Below are 17597 nucleotides of genomic sequence, written 5' to 3'. Positions count from 1 at the left end.
ATGTTAGGGTGAGGTGAATCTCGCTCAAAATTGAAAGTCTTTGTTCAGGTAAATGCTTACTGACTTCACTGAAAATCCTGCCTTAACTGTGGTTTGGAAGATCTTTGTTGTTGTTGTTTTTAAGCCATTTGCTTAGAGTTAAACATTATGAGAAAAACAGTGTCTCCAATCCTCATAATGCTAAATTGGGATGGAAATATTTGCAAAGCAGCACCAGAACTCTCCCACAAGTACCTATTGAAGTAGTTTTCCCTCCCTAGCCCCCAAAGTGAGGATACAGAACTAAAGGAGTGCTCAGATGCTTTGTTGTTGCTTCAAGTTGCTCCAACTTATGGTGACCCTCAGGCGAACCTATCATGAGGTTTTCTTGGCAAGATTTGTTCAGAGATTTGACATTGCCTTCCCCTGAGGCTAAGAGCATATGACTTGCCCAAGGTCACCCAGTGAATTTCATGGCGAAGCTGGGAATTGAACCCAGGTCTCCAGAGTCATAGTCAAACACAAACCACTATGCCACTGTGGCAACAGGTTTGCATTTTCAATGTTGAATTGTTAGGCACAGGAAGATTTAAGCTTTCTCTCTCTATCCACGCATGGGATCAGAATCTCATGTTTTTGAAAATAACATCTAATTTAATAATCAGACATACAGGGCAAAATAAGGATGCTGTGCTTTAGTTTTTCCCCTGAGTCTATAGCATGAGGGAAGCATCTGGTCATTTCTTAGGAGTTTATCACATGAAGCTCAGGAGTTCATCCCGTGAATATCCCGAAAAAATCATGTAATTAAGCGAAGCGATTTCACACGACATCGCACAAAATCCGCCATTAAAGTGGTCACAAAGATGCATTAACATGCATCTTTTTACTTTTGGGATTTCAGTGAGAATGCATTTCCGATATCACTTTATTTGCACAATTTCGTGTGATAATCATTCACGCAATTACTCGTCATTTTCACTTGATTTGCGGGATGCTTTAAATGTGCTTTAATCTCTCTTTAATGCCAAAATTAGTCCCAGTGTGACAAACTCCTTTTCAGAACCATCAAGAAATAAAAGCACGCCCCCTTTTTTTTTTTTTTTTTTTTGGTTTTGTGAACTATCACTTCACTCCTTAATGGTAATCTATGGCATTATGATTGCTGTGAAGGTTTGTGCAGCTACGGCCATCAATGAAAGATTTTGTGGACCTAGTACAAAATGAGTATTCAGATCCTTGCTTTCCCTCTCTATAGCCAATTCTGTAGATTATGTATGGGAAAACTAAAGATTTCCATAAGCTTTACAGTAGCATATATGATCCCTGATCTGACCTCGTTTGGGCTGATGCAAGTTAAAACTGGTCTGGATCTTCTAAGAAAATCTGGACCACTCTGGATCAATGCCAGGCAATTATTTACAAAGCATTGTACTGTGCCATCCATTACTGCCACATGAGTCACTCTCACTGAGGTCACAATGAGGTACCTAGCCTAAGGACTGGAGTGTGGCTTTGGCGCAGCTTCCAGACTCTTAGGACGCATGCATCATTTAAACAGCATACCCCCAAAGTGACTCAAAGTAGCTTTATTTTGGCCTGTCTGTACAGGCCCTATGTAAACAGCCCTCTGGCATTGCTCTGGAATGTGCAGGTAATGAGGAGGGGAGCAATCTGGGGTATTCTGGCTAGTGTAGACCTACCTTAGAGAAAAATGCAATATACATTTTAAAAATTGCAAAAATAATATAGACTGAGAAAGGCAGTAATGTGCATGTGTGCATATAGGTACATTCAATAACTGACCAGGGCCTGAGCAAGACTGTGTACCTTTCCCCCCACATTCACACTGCTATCTTGCCACCACAACCATCCCAGGGGGTGTTATCCTAATTCCACTCTCACTCTGTGTGTCTGGCTGTGTGACAATCATAAACCTGATAGGTCCAGCGTAGAGAAGCAGCAGTGATAGAAACTGTCTAATTCTGTCTGTCATATACCTGTCAGCAGTGTTTTTAAAAAAGTAATCCTAAAGAAACTCATAGGTTTACAAAGTGCTTTTTTCTTTCTTTCACTGTAATATGTTTTTTAGTGGCTGGAATGGAACAACATGTTGTTGGACTGCAGCCGCCAGGATTCTTTTGTCATTGGCTAAGCTACCTAGGGCTGATAGGACTCACAATCCAACCACATCTGGATCACCACATGATACCCACCCCAGGCTAGAATTATAAGACTGCTAGATATTTTATACTGCCATTAGATCAAACATTATTTCAGTAAGAAGTCATTTCTGAAATCTATTAGGAAATGGAAAGATGTTAGGACTTCAGAGAAGATTTTGGAGTGACTGACCAAGGAAGAGATGAGAATCATGCACCCTGCAGTTGTTGTTGGACCATGACTCCCAGCATTCCACACTATATTCTATGATGGTTCAGACTGCTGGGACCAACAACAGCTTCAGGGTTGTATGATTCCCACTCCTAGAGTAAGGAGTTCAAAATGCAGATTTATTTTTCTTTAATAACTTTATTTCTTACCAAAAAAGGCAGAAAACAATAACAAATACAAACAAAAACAAACTAAAATACAGATCCTTAAAAACCAACTTCAAAAATTCAAGGTCACATGGGATGTAAAAGGGCAACATTACATAAAAACAGGGATGGACTCAGAACACAGAGGCGCGGTACAGAGCGCCAAAAAGTGGGGCCTCCCTGGCACCTCTCTTTGCTCTGCAAGAGCGCCACAGCACCCAAATTGTGCAGTGCTGCTGCGGAGCAAAAAAGGAGCACCCGGAAGCAGTTCCTTTTTGCGGTGCCGCAGCAATGCTGCAAAGTGCCAGAGACGTTGTGGTGACGTTGCAGCTGCGCTGCACCATTTAGACATGGCGCACCTGCGACATCATCGCTGTGTGCCGCCGTCCCTACAGCACTGCCCAGCTGCGGTGCATCCATGACGTGCTAGGGTTGCAGGGCGTGTGCGTGCCCCACCCCGAGCAACCCTAGCACGTCATGGGCATGCCGCAAATGGCCCGTCTGTACCAGGCCAGAGATACCTTCTTTGCACCAGTTCAATCATCGAAAGGGAATCATATTACAAAGGAAGACCCACTTCTGCTCCAATGTTGTTGAGATAAGATATAAGTGGGGACCATTGTTCTTCAAAAGGCAGAGGAAGATTTCACCCCTGCAATCTTCTAGATTGATCAGTGAGCTTTTCCATAAACCAAAAATTCCAAAATTGTAACCACCAATCAGTCATATTGACCTTTCCAGTTTTCCAAGCCCTGGCAATTTCAATCCTGGCCAATACCAACAAAAATGCAATAATATCTTTATTGTGTAATGTTTTGTTTTCATTAATAAACACTGAAAGCAGTAAAAATTCTGGAGAAGGGACAATTTTTTGATCAGTGATTTCTGAAACTAAGTTAACTACTGAATGCAGATTGGTAAACATCAATTTGTGGTTGTACTTCCATCTGCCTATTACCTTCCTTTCAAAAGCATTAACTTGAAAAGCTCTATTTCTTGGCTCAGGTTGTCAAACATACATGGATAGTATAATGTTGTTGCTGTGAGCTTTCAAGTCATTTCCGACTTATGGCGACCCCAAGGCAAGCCTATCACAGGGCTTTCGTGCCAAAATTTGTTCAGAAGAGGTTTTGCCAATGCCTTGCTGTGAGGCTGAGAGAATGTGACTTGCCCAATGTCACCCAATGGGTTTCCATGGCTGAATGGAGAGCTGAACCCTGGTCTCTCAAATCAGTGCTCAAACTATGCTGGCTCACACCACTATGCCACACTGTGTACAAACATATGCAGATAGCATAATGCATCAGTTTAATTAAACATGATGAGACTGGCAAAATCCTTCCAATCATTTGTGTTACAGGAACTAAATTCAGAGTGTTTTGCATTCATATTGATGACAGTTAAGTATTCTATAGTGGTAAGACATTTAATAATATATAAAATTAAGAATACAGAGCAGTTATATCAGTATCGAGGGCTCATATGTTTTCCATTCTTTGGTAGGATTGCTTACCTTTTTACTCACAGCAGGTGATATAGTCAACCTGAAGAACCAGGTCATGTAGATGCACTATGTAAATGGCAGGGACTGGATATGAATGAGATACATATATAAAGCACATACTGTTAGATTCACAGTGGTGGTATTACACTTTATATAAAACATTGTTACATTTGTAGATTCACAAATTTAGCATCAGATTGCAAACCAGCATTTGGTGTGTCTGTTATAAGGAACCTGATCTGTAAACATAGGGTTCACACCATGCTTATTTCCTCTGTGATTTTTTTTATATATATATAAATGAGGCTGTAGTTAAGGGCATCAGGAAGAGACAGGGCTGTTTGCTTTCCCCTTCCCCATTCAGCTGAGTTGATAATAATTAAGTTGGATCTGATTCTGTGCCTTTGACCATGTAGTTACACCGCTTTATTGATGCTACTGTACTCATATTGGTGTAGGGTTAGAGGCTGCAACATGCAAATGACAGGTGACAAATTCTCCCACTAATAATACAATTGCAGTGAGAGCAGTTTCCACTTGCCCCATTCCTTCCCATATTCAACCAAATATTCCCTAGGGTGATACAACCAAGAAACCTCTGTCATGTAATAGCCCTATGGGGCATACTATTCCTCAGTGGCATCACTGGGGGATGCTGGGGGTGCAGATCACACAGGGTGACACCCCAGATGAGTAGTGACACCCAGTTGGGTCCTTTTCCCCACCTTTGGGGCAGGAGGGGTGAACATTCACCTTTCTTGGCTGCTCCATAGCAGGGCTTTCTCCCTGGGGAGCAAACCCAGCAACAGAGGAGCAGAGGGGTGAATGTGCCCTTTCTGTCCCCTCCCACTGCCTGACTTGCCCAGCCAGGGTAACATAATGAGGAGGGAAGCAAGTGAGTCCAGGGTCCAGTCTGGCAGTGGGTGACTGGACAGATGAAGAGGGAGGCAGGCAAGTGAGTTAGTGGGAGTGGGTGGGACAGGCTGCCGACAACCTCCTGTATCTGGTGTTACCACAGGTAGTGATTGCACTGTTATTCCTGGCATGACAGAAGAGCTTTCCTCAATGATCTTAAAATGCTATGTCAGTAATGACAAGATGGCCTTCCATATACTTGGATTTTGGATGAAACATTTAGGGTTTTGTGAACTTTTATTAGCACCTTGAATTAGGTTTGATGGCTCACTGGCAGCCAATGCAGATATTTCAGAAGAAATGTAATATGCTCACCTCCCACTGTCTCAATCAAAACCTGGGCAATGACATGCTTCATCCACTGCAGCCTCCAGATCATCTTCAAGAGAGGCTCCTTGTAGAACACACTGCAGTAGTCACAAAGTAGAATTCACACGCAAATTATGTCTGTGTGCATCAAGTGTATTTGTATCTCACATTTCCATGGCATTATTCATTTCCACTGATGCCCTGGCCTGCCAATAGAGCAGAAGCAAGAAAAGAAAACATGTGCACATCTATTTAATAGTTGAATAACATCTGCTTTAATAACATCTGCTTTGGATTCCCTATAGCTTGGAAACCTTTGCTGTGTGAGATCTGGTTGGGAAGAACCACATTAAAAACCTGTACAGTTGGACTGTTTTGGACCCCCCCCCCCCACCCCGTGGAAATGAAAAAACCTGGGACCTCAAGTGCTGTTGTTCCTAATGGTGGCACAACATGTGCACGGCTGCATGCACACACCTCCATTGGTGACAACGGGACTTGTTCTTCACGGATGCTCAGATCCATGGATGGCAAGCCTACGAAAGTCCCGTGAATGAAACGCAACACTAGAATTACTCTTTACTTGTGGGATAATGATGCAGTTATGGTGACATTGTGCGATGTCATCGTTAATCTTCGTGCAATTGCATGATAGTGACAGGAGCATCCCACTATGCTCCTGTCACTTTTGGCCATGTGAAAATGTCCAGATTTTATTGCATGGTTAATACTTTAAAATCATTTATCTTTTGTCCCTTGAACACTGTGAGAACAAGGCTACAGTGGGCTCTTGTTATCTGCGGGCTTGCCATCTGTGGATTTGAGCTTCTGCAGATGGCAAGCCCTGTTGTTTTTAATGGAGGCATGTACACATGGCTGCACCAGCGGCTGCATGCACATTGGACCGCCATAGTAAACAACAGAAATTGAGGTCACACATTTTTCGTTATCCATGCCCCCCATAGATAACAAAAACATGTGACCTCAAGTCCTGTTGTTCACTATAGTGGTCCAATATGCATACAGATGCTGGTAAAGCCGTGTGTTCACGCCTCCTGGCTTGATCACCCATAGATACTTAAGCTACTCTGGGAAACATTAGCCAGAGTTTTGGAAACACCTTTAAAAGGAATTAGTTTTAGTTTCATGGACCTCAAAAGAAGTATATTATCATATTTGAGTTTGCTAACTTTTAATTTTTTAAAAAAATATGAATTACAGCAATTGAGGTATGCACTTGAATCAATGTGATATTCCTCCTATACCATGTGATGAGGCCACATTGCATAACACTTCTTAAAAAGTTACAGATGCATTGCATTTACCACTCAGATTAGGTAAAATCAATGAAAACCAGTAAAATATAACAAAAATAATGACCAGCAATTGACAAGATAAAGGAGAGTTCTAAATAAACCAAATAAGATCCACAAAAGCAAACACCTACCAAAACAGGAAGGTCGTCTCCTTACTTAGTTATATTGTGTCCTTATGTAAAATGAGCATTCATTACTTTCATGTATAAGATAAAGTGAACTTGATAATGTATAAAAGGTGCTTGTTTGTGACTTTAAAGAAATAAGAGTTTAAGAAGGGTTCCTATGATCCATCACCAAAAATCATTTCTTCTTCTTTTATGGGTTTTTTTCCTGTTTCTGTCTAGTACTGTTCCACAGAGCAAGCTTCTACAGGTACAGATGCAGAGCATGTACAACAGTTTTATAATCTTCTTACTGCCTCCATTGACATATCAAGAAGCTGGGCAGAAAAAATTCCAGGATTTACAGACCTCCCAAAAGAAGATCAAACTCTGCTCATAGAATCAGCATTTTTGGAGCTTTTTGTATTGCGACTGTCCATCAGGTAAATCTGAGATTCAGTTCTTAAAAGCTCATGACTTCATTGTATTTTCACAAACACTGATATTTTCAAATTAATAATACATTTAAAAAGAATCTATGACATCCCAGTTCTGTTAGATTTCCTGCTTTGGAGTCAGGCAGGATTTCTAGCCACTTGACTTGTTTACATTCAATGGCTTACTTAGGCTGACGTGAACTATGAGGGTGGAAAACACCCCCTCTATAATTATTAGTCTTGATTCCAGCCCCCCCACCCCCCACTCTTATGATGGGGCAGAACAGGCTGCCGTGAAGGTCCAGCTTGAAGCCACCCCTGAGAAAGCCAGATTGGGGCCACAGCAATTGCACACCGTAGCCCCAATCTGCCTTTTCGCCAGCCCAAAAAGAAGTGGCAAAATGCCGCTCCTTTTCGTGTTAGCAAATAGCCAGTTTTTCCCTCCCCACCATGGCTTTACCGTGCTCTGACAACGTGGCATCTAAACACTGCACTGCCAGAGTGCCCTGAAGCTGACTGCCAGGTGGGCAGCCAGGTGGCTTGAAGCTGGCTGGAAGCTACCTTTTAATGCCATTCTGTAGCAGCCCTTAGTGAAAAAGAAAAAGAAACTTTAATACTAACATATTAATTACACCAACTAGGCAGAAGTAAGTGAAATGGAATTCCATGCAAACAAATACTTGGGATAGCAAACAAACATGGAAAAAGTTGGGCTATCTGCACAAACAATAGCTGTAATTATTAATGAAGCTATCAGTTATCATTTTACACTGCTGTTGGAGAGATTCCATAATTGAACTGTCTGCACAAACAAAATAGAAGTCAGGAAGAAAGATTCTAGCCTGTTCTGTTTCTAGGTGCAAGGATCTACTTTCATGAAGGAGTGTTGAAACATGACACTCACCACCTGCAATCTGAAGTGCAGGTGGTACAGAGAAAGTTTTACTGTGTGATGTGATGTTGCTTTTAAAATACCAATTCAAAAACTGCATTCCTTAACATACTTGCCAGGCTATAAATACCATTTAAGTAAGGGCTTTATTTAAGTAAACATGTTTAGGATCAGGCTCTGAACACTGTGATTCACTCAGAGTGTTAACAAGATGTGTGCACAAGCATGTGAATTGGTTATAAGAGCCTAAAGTATTTGTTTGTGAAAGAATTTTAGAGACCTATAAATCCGTAGACAAGTCCTGAGGAAGTTTGTGTCTCTCTTTACTAGGTTCAAAAGCAAATGTCTTTTTGTATGTGTGCCCGGGCAGCAGCACATACGTAATAAATTATAGTCATTTGAAATACGTGCCAAGCTTAACCTCAGGTGTTTCACCTATGCAAAGTATTCTTGTATATATATTTATTTCTTACCTTAAAAGGTAATGTATTTGCAAATTTAAGATATATATATTTATGGGTCGTGTTTTGAAACACTGAATGTGTCCTTACAATATCATATACCTACCTGTTGATAACTTGCATCTTTCACTTTGTTTCTTTTCTTTTCCTTTAAAGATCTGACACTGCTGAAGATAAATTTGTTTTCTGCAATGGACTTGTGCTTCATAGACTTCAGTGCCTTCGTGGATTTGGGGAGTGGCTCGACTCGATTAAAGACTTTTCCTTAAATTTACAGAGCCTCAACCTTGACATCCCAGCCTTAGCATGCTTATCAGCTCTAAGTATGATTACAGGTAACAGCTTTTTTTTTAATTTAAAAAAAACTACATTTTTTTACAGATAATAGTAATTTGATTAAATGCCCATTCCTGTTTATGTATTCAAAATACAGTGTGTTATTATTAAATGCTTGTGTTGGCTGGATTGAAAATAGGAGTTCTTATGCTGAATGTGACTAGTGTATAGAAACTTAAGCTTACTATTGTGCTTTGAAGCAATTATATTTATAAATGTAACACAGTCATGTCCTTTTAACGGTTGGGTAAAAAGTGGCTCTTCAAGTATTTTTTAACTACAGCACCCAGCACTCTCCATCACTGGCAGTGAGGGCTAGGGCTAGTGTGATTTGTAGTCCAATGGCATCTGGGGGGGCCATATTTTGCCTACCTCTGCTTTAAAAGTATACGATATGCCTGTTACCATTCATGTTTCTGGTTACATAGAGTTAAATTGCATGTATCAAGACTTTATGTACATTCAGAGGTAAAACGCAGGCTGAAGCACTAGAATAAGGCCACTCTTGTTGAGAACAGGTGATTTCAGTTAAATACTGTTGAATATTAGTTTGCTAAATTCCACTGAAATTAATGAGTTACTAATCGTTTTTGAGCCTTATTGCATGAGAAAAGAAAGCCAAAATGGAGCAGGAGAGTATCAGCTTTCTCTGTTCCTCTCTGCATAGCGTTGTAGCACTTCTGTTCTCTTCCCAAGGGAGGTAGTCATAAAAGTGTGCCTTTTGTTGCACTAAATGACCCATTTGAGAAAAGGCACACTTTTACAACCTTCTTCTTTGGGAAGAGAATGTACGTGTTACAACAGCATATGAAAGACCTGATAAAAGTCATTACTCTCCTACTGTGTTTTGGCTTTCTTTTCTCATGCAGCAAGGCTGTTGGATTTCATGTTATCTTTGGCAAAATCCTGCCACTTTTGTATGACATTCCAAAGCAGCAAAAGGATTTAATAAATATCATATCCATAATTCTAAATACTGTTAAATGCACATATGTCCATTAAAATCAGTGAGATTAAGTGTGCACAACTCTTGATTTGTAGGCACAGTTTTTGGTAACAGATACAAGTACCTACCTTTGGCAAACCAAACTGCCTGATTGAGATTATGTTTATTCTGTTACTACTCTAAGCAGCAGTAGTAGCTGCAGCAGAAGCAACAGAATAGTAGTAAGAGTAGTAAAATTGGCATTGGCCCACTGTACAGAGGCTTTTTTTAAAAAATATTCTGATGTATTCCTATACTGAGAAGATAAGGTGCCATAAGTTGTAGCAATATAGTTGTTCGGAGATACAAACCTGGCACTAGGGTCAAGTGCCTTGACCAGGCCTTCAGCTATCTATAAAGGCAGCTGGTCACCGCTCTGCATAGCCCAGCTCAAGTGATGACAACAGACATAGGACTGGCAGATGGGGAAGTATTGTATAAGTATTGTTTCTTGAAAAACTGAGGCCCAAGTAAGTCCAGACTTGAACTTGTTGCCCAAGGAACAAATATTGTTGGAAGATACAGACAGACCTGTCCACTCAGTTGGTGAAGCAGGAAGCAGAACTGCTTTGGGGAAACAGGAGCAAACCCCTACAGGTCAGAAGATAAAGATGGATGGAATATGTGTCTGCACATTGTGATGTAGAAGAATTTGCATTTATTTCATTGAAAACAGACGTTGGGCCAAGGGATCACAGAACTCAGTCCACACACTCTCACATTGCTCCAAATGCTCTTATTGTATACCAGTAATCTCCCAACGAGTGTTGTCATCTATAATGTTTCCAGCACTGAGTGACTCCTGGGATATTTACAGAAAGAATAAAGTCTCAGGACAGTTCATGTGGCAGGTTGTCCTCGATGGAAAATGTGTTTCTTTGTAGTACAGTGGTGCCCCGGGTTATGAAAGTAATTCGTTCCGCCGCCGCTTTCGTAACCCGAAAGGCTTTCGCAAGCCAAAATGCCATAGGCGCTAATGGGGAAAAGCCGCGATTCCGTGCGAAAAAGCCGAAAAAAGCACCAAAAATTTTTTCGTAACCCGAAAAAACATTCGTAACCCGGAACAATTATTTCCTATGGGATTTTTTCGTATCCCGGAAATTTCGTAACCTGGGTATTTCGTATCCCGGGGTACCACTGTATATCGTTGGGTCATGGCTTTTACTTTTTGCATACTCATGCTTCAGTCTAAAACAACAGCAAAAGCCATACTTCCCTCTTTATTTGGATCCTGACATTTCTTATACAGTATTAAATGTTTGCTAGTAAATACCTGCCAAACTCTACCAAGAAGAGCAGGAGGAGAATTAAGTGATATACTTACCTAGGAGAATTATGACTCTCTCTGTTGACAGGACACAAACACCTGCAGAAGAAAGCCAAAAACAACAAACATCTTGCAGTATCCTGCTGAGGTGAATCTGGTAGAGATCCTTCATTCCTCACCAGAGCTCAGGTCCTCTGAAGAAAGGGAAATACAAATAAAGTAGATTAATGTAGATAAATCCCTGGTAGCATGTATCACAGTATCATTAAGTTACTCTCATTGGCCATGGAAACAAATTTGAATTTTTTTGCATATGAGCAGTGCTGAATCCCATGTGAAACATTTTTGCAAACAGCCATTTTCAGATTTTAAGTGAGTGTATTGACTGAACATCTAAATGGGAAAACATAACAGAACTCACTCTTCCTATCCCCTGATGTCTAGATATGTAAAAGGTGCTCTGCACACCAGGGGCCGGCTCAACCATTAGTCTGACTGCGGTGTTTGCTTCCAACAGTAGATGTTGCAAGGCAGCATTGAGGGCAGTTGAGACATTAGAAACACTGTGTTCTACAGTTGTTTATGTGTGCATGCTGCATGCTATGCCTTGTCCCCATAAGCTAGCTTGTTGCCTTCCAGTGTCATGAAGGACACTGCTAGTGTTGAAGTAGAATACCACGGTCAGTCTGGTCACCTTCATATATGGAATAGGAGGTCACTATGATGTGCTTCATCAGGCAGCTTCATCAGGCTGCATGGAAGAACATAAGCTGGCATGTGTACATGGAACATGCAGAATATGTGGAAGTAGGGGAGTAGTGGGATAATCTTATTCACATCGTTGATCAACATACATACTAAGCTAAATTTTAACTCATTGCCACCAGCTTACCTAAGAAAATTGTAGAGAAATGCACACCCAGCTCAAAATTCCTAACCATATAGAACTTGTTGAACTGAAAGTGAGATATTATGAAAGAACTCTTGAGTTTTGATAAACACTGTTATTTTAAGTGGTTTTAAAAACAGAAGCAGCAAATGGCATGTTAGCCAGGAGTGGGAAACATATGGCCCTCCAAAATTGCAGTTCCCACCATTCCTCACTACTAGCTATGCTGATTAAGGCTAATCAGAATACCAGTCCAACAAGATTAGAAGTGCCAGATTTTGTGAGCCCCCATGTTAGAGTATGAAAGCTAGTAACGTAATGCCTTTATAGAAATATTTGATTCAGCAATATTTGGAATATTATGGGTGAGACCCAGCCTAATTTGGGTAACATAAATCACATTGAAATTAGTGTGGAAAAGTTAGCTCCAAATGATTTCACTAGGAATTAAGTGCAGTTAACAGGAGACATCAGAACTCAGTGTGAAATTAGTGCATTTAACTTTATAAGAAAAGCAACAAAGGAGGGTGGGAAGGAAGACCATGGAGATAATTGTGTATAAAATTATACACAAGGTGCAGAAAGTGGATAGAGAACCTTTTATCCCCATAACTGGGATCATCCAGTGAAATCCACTTTCAGTGCATTCTGGATACAGAGAAGAAAGTTCTGCTATACTAGAGATGTTAAAATTTTTCTTCCCTTGACAATAAAGTGTGTCTCAACACATCAAATCATCATGTAAAATATAGAGCCAGCCATCATAAACTAGTTTGCATTTTACTACTTATTTACTGTTAATATACATGGTGTGCATATGTGTGCAAAATACAGTTTCTGTACAAAGTGTTATTTTGCAGAAATTTGTTTTGTTTTGTTTTGTTTGTTTTGTTTTTTTGGCAAAATAGTCCCAAAGAGTAAAATATCTTTGAAAAAATACGTGAAAGCTCTCATGGAGCATTTGGTGGAGAAAAGCCATTAGGCTGCAATAGCAAATAAATGAGAAAATAAAGGTTTACATCTCTATTCTTCCCATAACATAATTGATTTAATAATTAATTTATGGAGCTCACTGCCAAAAAGATGTGGTGATGCCTTAAATGACTTTAAAAAGAGCTGGAGTGAATGTGTGGAGAATAGATCTGTTGTTAGTAATGATGGCTAAGAGTTCAGAAACAGTCCATCACTGAATAAAATTAGGGAAGGAGGGAAAGCAACAGTAGAGCAAGGCTACATACCCAGTTTTTGTCTGGGTTCTGTGGAAAACCTAGATGATAGGTGAGATGAACCTTAGATTTGGGGTAGCAGGGCTTTTCCTATGTCCTTGTGTTCTTAATACCCACAAACTTGAATTTGGTAGAAATTTAATTTGAGGGGCTTCTTAACTGGAGTGCATCATTTCTGGATATTTTATAAAACACATCCCTATGTTCTAAATCTGAAATATCTCACTTTGAGATTACTTTTAACTCCAACTCTTCGAAGGTGAATAGGCTGCAAAAAACAGAAAATAATCCAAACAGCAAAAAGTCAATTGAGATGGTTTTGGATTCTTTTGGTTTCTTAGAAGAGTGTCTGTTAATTCCTGGTGGAATTCCAGCCTTAGCACTGATGGAGCTAGCAGTGGATATTGATCTCCACTTGAATTCACTGAATAAATAATGGTTGCCATAGTTATTGAGCATTCACAACTGGTAGGGAAGCTGGGAAATCTCCAAAACAGCCTTTGTGACAATTCTGCCATCAAATTCTCCAGTGAAAAGATGAGGCTAAAATGTTGCATAAATGCAGTACATTTCTTTCTCTTCACCTGACGTAATATAAACATTTTGGTCTTGAAAAGTAATTATTGCACATAAGTGACATTGTAAGACCCAAGATCAGATGGCATTATTTGCTTCACACTGAGACACACATGCCTATGTGCCCCATAATGTCATGCACAGGTGTATATTTGTTTGCTAGAATTCTTAATTACAAGGAGGTTACTATTTAATTACTAGCAGAGGTATTCACCCAGTATGAATGCTCACTTACTTTTCTTTTTCTGTTTTGCAGAACGACATGGATTAAAAGAACCAAAGAAAGTGCATGAGCTATGCAACAAGGTTATGAGCTGCCTGAAAGATCACTTAGCCTTCAGCTGCCAGAGCAAAGGGCAACCTTTTGAGCCTGCAGAATCTAAGGTACTTGGTGTCCTTGCTGACTTGCGTTCCCTCTGCACACTAGGACTGCAGCGTATCTTTTACCTGAAACTGGAAGATTTGGTGCCACCCCCTTCCATAATTGAGAAGCTGTTTCTGGACACGTTACCATTCTGAAATTCCAACTTGCCCTCAAGAAAGGCAACTGTCTATCAGAGCAGGCATAGAGATTGGAATTTACTGCTAACAATGTTCCTCTCATCTAACAGTGTAAGAAGTAGTTCCAGCCCTAAGCCGTAGACTTTTCCTAATGCATTTCCTTGCAAAGTGAGGCCTAAATCCTAATTTACAGTTCTGAAGATAGGGAATTGGAAGTGGGGAGTTGAATGCAGTTTTGTTTTGTTTGTAATTGCTAAATATGGCACTTTTGGGTGATACTATCCCAGCTGGAAAAAGAAGGTGTGTTAATATGACTGTTTAAAAACTATTGCCGATTAGTTGGTGAGTAGAAAAATGTAGATGCTAAATGTGTGAAAACTGAAACAATAACAAATTGTTCATCCAAGTAGTGTGTGTTTTTATAATTTAAACATTTAGCTTATTTCCCATGCCAAGGGTATATTATGCTGTCATAAATTAAAATGCTTTCTTTCTCTACTCCCCACCCCCCCAAAAATTAATAATGTTCACTCACTGTTTCCTATAAATCAGATATAGCAAAATGACAATGGCTGTTAGCTCCCAAGCTCAAGGGCAATTTTTAAAGTGCTGTCTTATTGTTTATTAACTATAATTTATTTTAATATGATTGTTAAAATACTAGAAATGAGTTTTACATGCATTAACTTCCATGACCAAGTTTTTTAAACTTTGGATCAATGTAGCATGACTCACAACTATATGTGGAAGGCAAGGAACAGGAGCAATTTGTAATAGGCTCACAAGTGTATTCCTAGGCTGAATTAAGTAAATAACAATGCAGATTTGATGAAACAGATAGGGTCAGCATCAGGCTTAGTATTGGGGTTAGAAATGAATTTTGCTAATTGGTTAGAAAACAGATACAACAGGAGCAGTTCAGAAAAATAAGTCTTGTAAATGTCTGAACATAAATGATAGGAAGGGTTTGATGGGCTGTATTTTAAACATTCCTTGTATGTATTACCCTTCCTCCCTTTTTGTATGTTTATACTGTCAATGCCATATTAATATGAAGCAATTTGTTGCATAGTGTCTTTATTTGTATAAATATTTGTATGCATGAAATATTGTAAAACTTTGCCTGTATTTATTGCTATGACTGCCAGCTCAAGGGAGCCGTGCTACACTGCGTGACTAAATGGTGTGTTCACACTGACTCAGATATATAATGGGTATGAGTGTGGGTAGTCTCTCACACACATGCATATGTATGTGTGCATTTTTATTAACTAGTTGTATATAAAATCTGTCCTTTCACAAGCAAACCTTATCTTACTGTTTATTTGCAGTGATTTTTATGGCAGTACAATTTAGCACTTTGATATTAAAAATCTTGCTCATGTTTTGCTAAATTAAATAATATTTAAATATTTTCATTCTTTACAAAAACATTTATATGCACTGTATTAAGTCAAGGTTTCATTGGTCATTTTGCTAAGAAAAAAACTTTTTGAATGTCAACCTGCTGTCCCTGTATTTTTTTTTTTTGTTAGCTTTAAACAGTCTACAGTAATTTTGTCCTTTTTAAAATAACTATGTTGTTTATATGGAAATTAAATTATATAGTCAAATCTATGCCAAACTAACTGCCTAATAGCTGCAATGAATAACCTAGCTATCAAGCTATTATCTGGTTTTCAAAGAGTTGCTGGATTTTATCATTTATTATGTTTGGACATCTTGGGGTATGGATTTATTCTTCTATCAAAATTAGTAATAGTGTCAATAGGGAAACATGCTTCTAATCAGTATAGCTAATAATTTCAGTTTACCTGCAGATAATATTTGAAAATGTATTGCTTTTTTATATTGACTGTATGTGCAAATAGAATAGCATAATTAAATATTAGAGGAAGCTGATTTTTCCTGCGGGTTGATCTCACTTGCCTGACCTGCAAAGCAAACATATTTTGATTTTTAATTTGAATTTTTGTACAAATTGTGTACACAATCACAACTGAATTTGAAAAGATATGCCAGTGTTTTCACACATGTGCAAAAGTTATAATTGTCATTAACCTGCTGGAGTGAATAGGAGCTTTTGTCATTAATTTTATTGAGGTTCATGTTTCAGTCATTCTAGTAGAATGTCATACTTCTTTAATTAAAAAAAAAAAAGCCAGAAGAGGCATGAAAACCCTAGTTCTCACTAAAATAACTAGAAGCTGAAGATCCATGACACTTCAGAGATTTGTGTTGTTAAGGTGAAATGTGTGGGCTTTTCAACAGAAATATTGTTCATAGAATATGATTGTTGATAAATTTCAAGAGAAAGATAGAGGGAAAGATTTAATGCTGATAAATCTATTCCTTTTCTGAGACTCCTCAGTGTGCTGATGTCTTGTTTCATGAGCAAAAAATCAGGAATATAACAGCTATTAAAGGAGAGTGCCTTGCTTTTATTTCAGACAGAGTGCTTCAGAAGTTTCTCGACTCCTCTAACAGCTGTGTGTGTTTGTGTGTGTGTGAGAGAGAGAGAGGGAGGGAGCATGATGTGTATGAGAGAAAGAGTTAACCTGTGGGGTTACAGAAATGCTCTGGTACATATCCATTGTCAATTAAAATGATTAAATCAAATGACATTTTTCTCAGAGGCCCCATGTGTGTTGAGTAAGTATGCTTAATTCTGTTAATGTCTGATGTGAATTTTTTATCTCCTACAAAATATTAAAAATGTATCTCCAGTATTAAAAGTGGGAACATGCTTAGGAACACTGAAAAATTGATAGCAAGAACTTGGATTGCATATCTTACAAGATAACAGCAGCATCTACTTATGAAAGTGGGAGATAGCATTTATCCCTAGAATCTTGTTTCTGACAGTGGGTCTTACTAAATGCTGTAGAGAAAGAGATTATATAATATCAAAGAGCCAAGTAGAGTATCTACTTTTTCCTTCCATTTAGTGGCCTGGTCTTCTGCCTCTTACAGCAGCCTATAATAACCTATGTAGAAGTCTGTTCTAGAATGTGTGCCTGTTATTTAAGGAACCACTCAGTCAAGGGAGATTCGAAGAGAAAAGAACATAGTTTGCAAACCTTAGATGAAACTGTTTTGTTCAATAAAATTATGTTAGTGTTTGAAGCAACTAAAAGTGTCTGATCAATTCTTCACAAGCAACCAGAAGTAAATCAGTTTAACACCCCTAGCTGCTATGTTTCTGCAATACAAAGTGTCATCTCTTTAATACCAGTTATTACCTACTTTTTCTAAAATTAACTGGCATGTGTCTGAATGGTATTCAGTCTGAATGGTGTTGAACTAATACAAGTGAAAAACATTTATTTTTATTTCCCCTCCCCCAACAGAAGCATATCT

The 17597-nt window shown here is 39.0% G+C and overlaps 1 protein-coding gene across 2 annotated transcripts in view; it reads left to right on the top strand.

Annotated features, from left to right (window-relative positions):
- The window catches only part of NR4A3 (nuclear receptor subfamily 4 group A member 3), a 34202-nt gene extending 17345 nt beyond the window's left edge, over positions 1-16857 (top strand). For both annotated transcript variants that reach the window (XM_042472496.1, XM_042472495.1), the window contains 3 exons: positions 6911-7110; positions 8614-8792; positions 13993-16857. In XM_042472496.1, coding sequence (XP_042328430.1) covers positions 6911-7110; positions 8614-8792; positions 13993-14255 — 642 coding nt within the window. In that variant the 3' untranslated portion in view covers positions 14256-16857. The remainder of the gene's footprint in view (positions 1-6910; positions 7111-8613; positions 8793-13992) is intronic.
- Positions 16858-17597: the final 740 nt, after the last annotated feature.

The sequence above is a fragment of the Sceloporus undulatus genome, chromosome 6 (assembly GCF_019175285.1).
Source record: "Sceloporus undulatus isolate JIND9_A2432 ecotype Alabama chromosome 6, SceUnd_v1.1, whole genome shotgun sequence".
Taxonomy (NCBI): Eukaryota; Metazoa; Chordata; class Lepidosauria; order Squamata; family Phrynosomatidae; genus Sceloporus; species Sceloporus undulatus.
Note: the sequence above shows the minus strand (reverse complement) of the source record. Positions and strands in the feature narration are given on the sequence as shown.